This window comes from Triticum aestivum, chromosome 3D, assembly GCF_018294505.1.
Source record: "Triticum aestivum cultivar Chinese Spring chromosome 3D, IWGSC CS RefSeq v2.1, whole genome shotgun sequence".
Classification (NCBI taxonomy): domain Eukaryota; kingdom Viridiplantae; phylum Streptophyta; class Magnoliopsida; order Poales; family Poaceae; genus Triticum; species Triticum aestivum.
Window position 1 is genome coordinate 609,279,348 of NC_057802.1, and position 9,477 is coordinate 609,288,824.

The window sequence follows — 9,477 nt, forward strand, 5'->3', positions numbered from 1 at the left end:
GCGTCCGCTCCAGAAGGACGACCGCGCGGATCGTGGCGAGTTCGTGCCCGGAGAGGGCACGCGGGTCGACCTCCAGGACGCGCCCGAAGCCGGAGAAGGCGGCAGGGATGCAGGTTGGCGTGACGAACTCGGCGGGGAAGCCCGTGGCCGCCAAGAGAGCGCACTGGCGCGCGCGCTGCGGCTCCCGCCCGTACAGCTCCTCGCGATGGAGGTCGATGCGCACGCCCTGGTAGTCCAGAGGCTGGCGGTTGATGGCTTCCTCCCGAGCTGCCTAGGAGGCGAAGCGGAGGTAGCACACCCCCACCGACGAGGGCACCGTGTCGAAGGAGAGGTGCCCGAGGTCCCGCATCATAGCCGCTTGGATGAACGCGTTGGGAGGCTCGATAGAGACGACGGCGAGGCGTAGCGCACCCTCCAGGTCACCCGCGGGCATGAAGACATCCATAACATCGGGGCGCTGCGACTCGGCCGCCACCGAGACCCGGCTCCCGGAGGAGACGTCCGACTCGGACGAGGCCGAGCGGCGCGAGGAGCTGCGCGAGGAAGGCAGGTCCCGTGGGAGGAGGAGCGGCGGAGCGACCGGGGCGGCCGCGACGGGCACCGGTTGCGGGTGGTCAAGCAGCTCCACTGCCGGAGGAGGGGATTGCGGCGGCGAGCGCACGACGGCATCCAGTGAGATGTCGCGTGGCGAAGGCTGAGGGGAGGGAGCAGGAGAGCTGGGGCCGCCGACCTCGAGGTGTCGCGGCTCGATGAGGCGAGCCGCATGCAACATGGGACGGCGAGCCGCCGAAGGGTACGGGGTTTGGCGACGCGGCGGTGGGGGGCGAATATTTAAAGTTTTATATAAACTGTATTTTAAATCTGAAAATTTCTAGTAATTCAACCAATCTTCGCTGATCATTTTCTGAAATTTTCAGCCTATTTTTCTTACCCATTTTAAAGTTTTGACAGTTTTTGTAAGTCATCCTCGAGTCACTTAACACATGGATTCACACGTTGTATTTCTCATTAAGAGACTAATCAGAGAAAATTATGTTGTTGTTAGTAATTAGTTAGTCTCCCAGAGTTGTGTTTTTGCAAATCCCCTATTGTTGTTGATTTTTTTGTTACCTAGCCACAAATATTGTGTACTCTAGCGCAATTCCCTGTTTATTTAAAGAGAATAGCATTTTCCTCAAAAAGGTTCCATAAATATAGGATTTGGTTGCATAGCAAACATGGACGAACATGAAGAACAACATGGACTCCAGAGCCAGAGCACACAATGCATGCAAAGTCTTAGATACAAAAATAGCCATGAAGTTCAGTCTCTTGGATCACACAACTAGAGCTCAAGTTTGTTGCATGGAATAATCGGTAGAGAAGACATGAGGTGATGAACACAGGGAGTAACGAAATAACCTTACCCACCTCGCTGATTAAGGGAACACAAACTACAGGCAAGCACAATGGCAACAGGCGTCAACAAGGAAGCCGAAGGCTCGGACAACTGCGACAGGCCGCAGGGAGCACCCGAACTAACAACACCACAGACGGAGACAGGGCACGCTAAGGCCGAAGGGAAAAGAAAAAAAAAAGCCAGAGGTGGGGATGTGTCATGCCTGCACGCAGGTCACACGTACTCGAAGTCCATCTTGATGGCGTCTGGGCCTTGGCCGAGCTCGCGGTTGAGCAGCGCCTTGGCCGTGGCGAACGCCTCGTCCTTGGTGCAGTCGTCGACGCCGCTGTGCATCACCTTGTTGACGTTGTTGAAGATGGGCTTCCAGTACCCCTGCGCCTCCCGGTTCACCACCGCCACGGCCCGCTTCAGGGTCTCGGCATCGGTGGTCTCCGGGCGGTAGCGGGAAAGGACCTCGATGGCCTGTGACAGGGCTACCTTCCGCAGCTGCACATCGTCATCGTCGCCCGCAGCGGCGACGGCGCCGTTGCTGCCGCTGGCGGCGAGCGCCACAAGGAGGAAGACGAGTAGCTGGTGGGACGCCGCCATGGAAAGTAAGTATACTAGACTAGTGCATTGCACAACGAGGAAGCCAAGTATATATGGTGTGGTGGCAGTGGCACCAAGAACGCATTGCCCAACTGCGACTGGGGGTCAGTTGAGGCTTGCATGAAAGCAGCGTGATTGACTGGCAGAAAGTGTGGCTGATCGAGGACAGATGGAGCGGCTCTCGCGCCCATGTTCCAACCTGTTATGCCTGCTGCAGCTTTTGCTTCACGCGGATGTGATAAGGTGACCCGGACGGTTTGACTCGTTCTGTGGTTCCATAGTTTTCCTCTCAATTGCTTCAGGCTAGCAGTCTGAACTATGTGGCACTAGATAATTAATTGCCTTAGATTTGTTAAAATATGTTTTTAGTCTTAGGTACATTTGTATATAGACAAATCTATGACCGGTAATTTGGGACAGAGTAACAGATAGGAATAACGGGCCAGCGGAGTTTTGCCTGTTTCGTTCACTGCTCCAGTTTTATGCATCTAAACATGCACTTTGGGTCTGAAGTTACATTTAGGTACTTTCGATCAACTGAAAATAAGGTTAAAGGGAAATGCTAGTAATACTCGTAAAAGAATTTACATTTAGGTACTTTGGGTCTGAAGTTACATTTAGGTATGCTTAGAAATAGTTTGTGTCCCTCGATATTCAGGTTACGAACTTACAATGTGTTTGCAGATAAGCGCCTCAACAAGAGAATCAAGAGTTGATCATGCAAGACGTTAACGTATGTGTTCAGATAGTTATAGGTTGGGTACCTTCTATATTTCTAAATTTGTACCTGATGGTTGTTCTGTGAACTGAGCGTGCATGATGTGATTTCGTTATGAACTTGGAACTTGTCAACGGATGTACCTATATGAATATGTTTGTTGTTATATGTGCTTACGGTTGTTCATGTACACATGAGATGTTCTTGGCACCTTGATACTTAAATCATTTCAATATGGTTGTGTGCACGGCTTGATGCAGAGGCCAGGTGTAATCCTTCTTTTCGAAAAAAATGTGGAAAAAGTGCTTTTTTAGCTGCTATGGTGCTATATATGTGTGGGAAATTAATACTCCCTTCGTCCGGAAATACTTGTCATCAAAATGAATAAAAGGGAATGTATCTAGATGTATTTTAGTTCTACATACATCCCTTTTTGTCCATTTTGATGACAAGTATTTTCGGATGGAGGGAGTAGTTGCTGATTATTATTTAGGAAAAAAACTCTACTTCCAGAGTCTTTATTTAGAACCAAAAAATTCACATTGAGGGATGGGCGGGTAGCAAACATATTTACGGAGTGTTACACAAATAATGTATTATGGACCTATGCTCAGATAGGATGATTCTAGCAACACAACAAATCAAAGACAGCTGGACATAGCTGACATAACCATGTGGTGCCTATTGATTTACATCTGAGCGATGGGTGTGGGTGGAAGCTACCGCCTCGCCATGTGGCGCCGCTGCGGCATCCTCGGCTGCTTGGCTACCGACCGACCTCACATGGCCAGGCCCGGGCAAGGGGTGATTTTGCTTATGTTGGGCACCTACGTCATTGTGTCATGCGGGAGTAGGAGGTGGGAGATTGTAAGGGAGAGATTAGGGTTCCCACTGAGGAGAATAACATAGAGTCAGTTAATTGGCCTTTTTGGCCTGGATTATTTCAACCAGTAAGTTGGCGGGATCAACTGTGGTCATGCTGTCGGTCTCGGTGAACAACAGCTGCAATGAAACTATTGTCGGTTTTAATTGCCAACCGACCGACATAATTCTTTGACGCGGTTTCTACCATCATGTCTGGTTTATTAGTGATTTATTAGTGTCAGCCCAAAATTATTTGGATGAAACTTTATTCCACCACGTACTTCATAGCTAGGATATCTACCATCATGTCTGGTTTATGTACGACAGGGGTGATGAGTGATCTTCAAACAGTTTTAAAATATACTTCCTCCGTCCCAAAATGTAAGACTAGCTTGCAGAAAACGTCTTACATTGTGGTACGAGGGAGTACAAGCTAGTGAAACAAGCAATGTGAGGCTAGCTGTGTCTCCTATCTATCCTCTCCTGCACTATAATTCATACAACCGTTACATTATAGGATGGAGGGAGTACAAGTGAGTGAAACAAGCAATGCGAGGATAGCTGTGTCTCCTCTCTATCCTCTCCTGCAGCATTTGTAATTTTCGCCATTCGGACCACTTTATCACGTACGTAGTACTCACATAGTCACATCGCATCCTGCACGTCTTCTCTCCACGCGCCTGCTGCAGCAAGTTTGAACATGGGCGAGATCAAGCAGTCAAAAAGCCGCCCACTCACATGATTTCTTCTGCCACTCACGTCGCTTTGAGGTGTGCAATGCGATCCGCGTTGTCACTGCCACCACACCATATATTCTTAGCGTCCTTGTTCAAGAGATGGATCGATGTACACTGTACTTAACTGCCATGGCTGCCTTCCACCTCTTCTTCCTTGTGCTTGCGTTCGCCGTCAGCAACAGCATCAGCACAGTGGCCGCTACGGACGACGACGCGCAGCTGCGGAAGGAGGCCAATGGTACAGCCCCTCGGGGCGGTCGCCCGTTTCGACCTGGCCAGCACCAACTCCGAGGCGGTGAAGCAAGTGAAGCAGGCGCTCGCGGTGCTGAACCATGACTCCATGAGGTGGAGGCCAACCCCCACCGGTGGAAACCCATCTTTACGGCCGTCAAGAAGGCGATGGACGGCGGCGCCGACGACCGCAGCAGGGAGGAGGCGTCCTCCGAGCTCAAGGTGCTGCTCCACCGCGAGCTTGGCCCGTGTCCCAACTGCCTCAAAAGGGACCTCGGAATGGGTGATCTCTAAATCGCCTTTTTGCCACCTCTGCCTTTCTCTTTCCCCCTAAACGTGGCATGTCTATGCTGTTGTTAGTTGTCGGAGCTCCCGTCCGTGCACGGCGGCTATCGCCGTTGTCGGCATGGGTGGAGCTCCACCATTACTTTCCTTCCTTTTTCATTAGTCAGCATGGTGGCTTCTTTTGTTACACTGCTAGCTCTCCCGTGTTCCTCCATGAATATCTATGACAAGTTGTACCTGCATAGATGGTTGTGTCTTGTGTGCTCCATCTCCTCTAGTAGGACGGCTCATAAGATAGTCTTATCCTAAGCCTGAAACGCTATCTAGTAGTGAGAATAAAGTATCATGCAAAATAAGCTATCTGCTAGTCTTGTCATTAATAACTAGACATGCCTAAATATGTGGTGAGAGATATTGTTACTAAGAGATCATCTTTTAATTAAGAAAACTAGTCATCAGCCCATGCTAGAGCCCGGTCTAGCATCTAAAATAATTAGATGACTTTGTCTTGTAAAAACACTACTTGTAGAAAGCAGGTTGTTAGGAATACCAAAACTCAAGGCCCTGTAGGGAGTAAGGGACTTTTGAATGAGAAATGGGGGATTGCAATCGGAAATTGTATTTCACGAACATCATAGGATATAATTTTTCTCCTCCATGTTTTGGATGAATCGAATGTCGTGCAATGTTTTCTCTAAGAGTGTGAATATAACTTCTATCTTTTTTCTCTTTTCTCTTTCAGCAGGTAGCACATATTGAAGGAAATATGCCCTAGAGGCAATAATAAAGTTGTTATTTTATATTTCCTTATATCATGATAAGTGTTTATTATTCATGCTAGAATTTTATTAACCGGAAACTTGATACATGTGTGGATACATAGACAAAACACAGTGTCCCTAGTAAGCCTCTACTAGACTAGCTCGTTAATCAAAAATGGTTACGTTTCCTAACCATAGACATGTGTTGTCATTTGATGAACGGGATCACATCATTAGGAGAATGATGTGATGGACAAGACCCATCCGTTAGCTTAGCATAATGATCGTTAAGTTTTATTGCTATTGCTTTTTTCGTGACTTGTACATGTTCCTTTGACTATGAGATTATGCAACTCCCAAATACCGGAGGAATACCTTGTGTGCTATCAAATGTCACAACGTAGATGGGTGATTATAAAGATGCTCTACAGGTATCTCCGAAGGTGTTTTGTTGGGTTGGCATAGATCGAAATTAGGATTTGTCACTCCGAGTATCGGAGAGGTATCTCTAGGCCCTCTCGGTAATGCACATCATAATAAGCCTTGGAAGCAATGTGACTAATGATTTAGTTACGGGATGATGCATTACGGAACGAGTAAAGAGACTTGCCGGTAACGAGATTGAACTAGGTATGAGGATACCGATGATCGAATCTCGGGCAAGTAACATACCAATGACAAAGGGAATAACGTATGTTGTCATAACGGTTCGACCGATAAAGATCTTCGTAGAATACGAGGGAACCAATATGAGCATCCAAGTTCCGCTATTGGTTATTGACCGGAGAGGTGTCTCGGTCATGTCTACATATTTCTCAAACCCATAGGGTTTGCACGCTTAACGTTCAATGACCATTTGTATTATGAGTTATGTGTTTTGGTGACCGAAGATTGTTCGGAGTCCCGGATGAGATCACGGACATGACGAGGAGTCTCGAAATGGTAGAGAGGTAAAGATTGATATATTGGACGATAGTATTCTCGGACATCGGAATGGTTTCTGAGCGTTTCGGATATTTATCAGAGTACCGGGAGGTTATCGGAACCCCGAGAGGGGAAGTAATGGGCCACATGGGCCATAGGGGAGAGGCAAGGCAGCCCGCAAGGGGGTGGCATGCCACCCCCCCCATGGGGAGTCCGAATTGGACAAGGGGAGGGGGCGCCCCCCCCCCCCCCTTTCCTTCTCCCTCTCCCTCTCCTTCCCTCTTTCCCCCTCCGATAAAAGGGAAGGGGGGCCGAATCGGACTAGGAGTCCTATTAGGACTCCCCCCACTTGGGGCGCGCCCTAGGCCGGCCTCCTCCCCTCTCCTCCTTTATATACGGGGGCGGGGGGGGCACCCCAAAGGACATATATTGTTCTTAGCCGTGTGCGGTGCCCCCTCCACCGTTTACTCCTCCGGTCATATTGTCGTACTGCTTAGGCGAAGCCCTGCGCAGATTACTTCACCATCGCCGTCACCACGCCGTCGTGCTGACGAAACTCTCCCTCGACACTTTGCTGGATCAAGAGTTCGAGGGATGTCATCGAGCTGAACGTGTGCAGAACTCGGAGGTGCCGTATGTTCGGTGCTTGATCGGTTGGATCGAGAAGACGTTCGACTACATCAAGCGTGTTAAGCTAATGCTTCCGCTTTCGGTCTACGAGGGTAAATGGACACACTCTCCCCCTCTCGTTGCTATGCATCTCCTAGATAGATCTTGCATGAGCGTAGGAAATTTTTTAAATTGCATGCTACGTTCCCCAACAGTTGTATCAGAGCCAGGTCTATGCATTGATGATATGCATGAGTAGAACACAAAGAGTTGTGGGCGATGATAGTCATACTTCTTACCACCAACGTCTTATTTTGATTCGGCTGTATTGTTGGATGAAGCGGCCCGGACCATCCTTACATGACCGCGTTCATGAGACCGGTTCTACCGACAGACATATAACTTGTTTTGCATAAAGGTGGCTGGCGGGTGTCTGCTTCTCCAACTTTAGTTGAATCGAATTTGACTACGGCCGGTCCTTGTTGAAGGTTAAAACAGCAAAATTGACGAAATACCGTTGTGGTTTTGATGCGTAGGTAAGAACGGTTCTTGCTAGAAGCCCGTAGCAGCCACGTAAAACTTGCAACAACAAAGTAGAGGACGTCTAACTTGTTTTTGCAGAGCATGTTGTGATGTGATATGGTCAAGACATGATGTGATATACATTGTTGTATGAGATGATCATGTTTTGTAAAAGTTAACGGCAACTGGCAGGAGCCTTATGGTTGTCGCTTTATTGTATGAGATGCACATGTCATGTAACTGCTTTGCTTTATCACTATGCGTTAGCGATAGTTGTAGAAGCAATAGTTGGCGAGACGACCACGACGCTACGATGGAGATCAAGGTGTCAAGCCGGTGACGATGGAGATCATGACGGTGCTTTGGAGATGGAGATCAAAGGCACAAGATGATAATGGCCATATCATGTCACATATTTTGATTGCATGTGATGTTTATCTTTTATGCATCTTATTTTGCTTAGTACGGCGGTAGCATTATAAGATGATCCCTTAATAAAATTTCAAGGTATAAGTGTTCTCCCTGAGTATGCACCGTTGCGGAAGTTCTTCGTGCTGAGACACCACGTGATGATCGGGTGTGATAGGCTCTACGTTCATATACAATGGGTGCAAGACAGTTTTGCACATGCGGAATACTCGGGTTAAACTTGACGAGCCTAGCATATACAGACATGGTTTCGGAACACTGGAGACGGAAAGGTCGAACGTGAATCATATAGTAGATATGATCAACATAGAGATGTTCACCATTGAAGACTACTCCATCTCACGTGATGACCGGACATGGTTTAGTTGATTTGGATCACGTGATCATTTAGATGACTCGAGGGATGTCCATCTAAGTGGGAGTTCTTAAGTAATTTGATGAATTGAACTTTAATTTATCATGAACTTAGTCCTGATAGTATTTGCAAATTATGTTGTAGATCAATAGCTCGTGTTGTAGCTCCCCTATGTTTTTTGTTATGTTCCTAGAGAAAACTAAGTTGAAAGATGATAGTAGCAATGACACAGACTGGGTCCATGATCTGAGGATTATCCTCTTCGCTACATAGAAGAATTATGTCCTTAATGCACCTCTAGGTGACATACCTATTGAAGGAGCAGATACAGACGTTATGAACGTTTGGAAAGCTCGATATGATGACTACTTGATAGTTTAGTGCACCATGCTTTATGGCTTAGAACCGGCACTTCAAAAACGTTTTGAACGCCACGGAGCATATGAGATGTTCCAAGGGCTGAAATTCGTATTTCAGACTAATGCCCGAGTCAAGAGGTATGAGACCTCTGACAAGTGCTTTGCCTACAAAATGGAGGAGAATAGCTCAACCAGTGAGCATGTGCTCAGAATGTCTGAGTACTACAATCGCTTGAATCAAGTGGGAGTAAACCTTCCAGATAAGACAGTGATTGACAAAGTTATCTAGTCACTATCACCAAGTTACTGGAACTTCGTGATGAACTATAATATGCAAGGGATGACAAAAACGATTCCCGAGCTCTACGTGATGCTAAAATCGACGAAGGTAGAAATTAAGAAAGAACATCAATTGTTGATGGTTAACAAGACCACTAGTTTCAAGAAGAGGGCAAAGGGAAAGAAATGGAACTTCAAGAAGAATGACAAGCAAGTTGCCACTCCCATGAAGAATCCCAAAGCTAGACCTAAGCCTGAAACTGAGTGCTTCTACTGCAAAGAAATGGTCACCGGAAGCGGAACTACTCCAAATACTTGGCAGATACGAAGGATGGCAAAGAGAACAAAGGTATATTTGATATACAGATTATTATTGTGTACTTTACTAGTGTTCGTAGGAACCCCAGGGTATTTGAT

The 9,477-nt window shown here is 47.3% G+C and overlaps 1 protein-coding gene and 1 pseudogene across 1 annotated transcript; one reads left to right on the forward strand and one right to left on the reverse strand.

Moving 5' to 3' along the window:
• Positions 1-1,389: 1,389 nt before the first annotated feature.
• LOC123075891 (uncharacterized) lies at positions 1,390-2,032 on the reverse strand. The gene has a single exon (XM_044498394.1). The coding sequence runs from the start codon at positions 1,985-1,987 to the stop codon at positions 1,613-1,615; it is 375 nt and encodes a 124-aa protein (XP_044354329.1). The 5' UTR covers positions 1,988-2,032; the 3' UTR covers positions 1,390-1,612.
• A 2,403-nt stretch (positions 2,033-4,435) lies between these two features.
• On the forward strand, positions 4,436-4,831 carry LOC123076676 (uncharacterized; annotated as a pseudogene).
• Positions 4,832-9,477: the final 4,646 nt, after the last annotated feature.

What these genes read in the sequence shown, in the direction of transcription:
- LOC123075891 (XM_044498394.1), bottom strand. Translation starts at nt 1,987, where the DNA reads ATGGCGGCGTCCCACCAGCTACTCGTCTTCCTCCTTGTGGCGCTCGCC.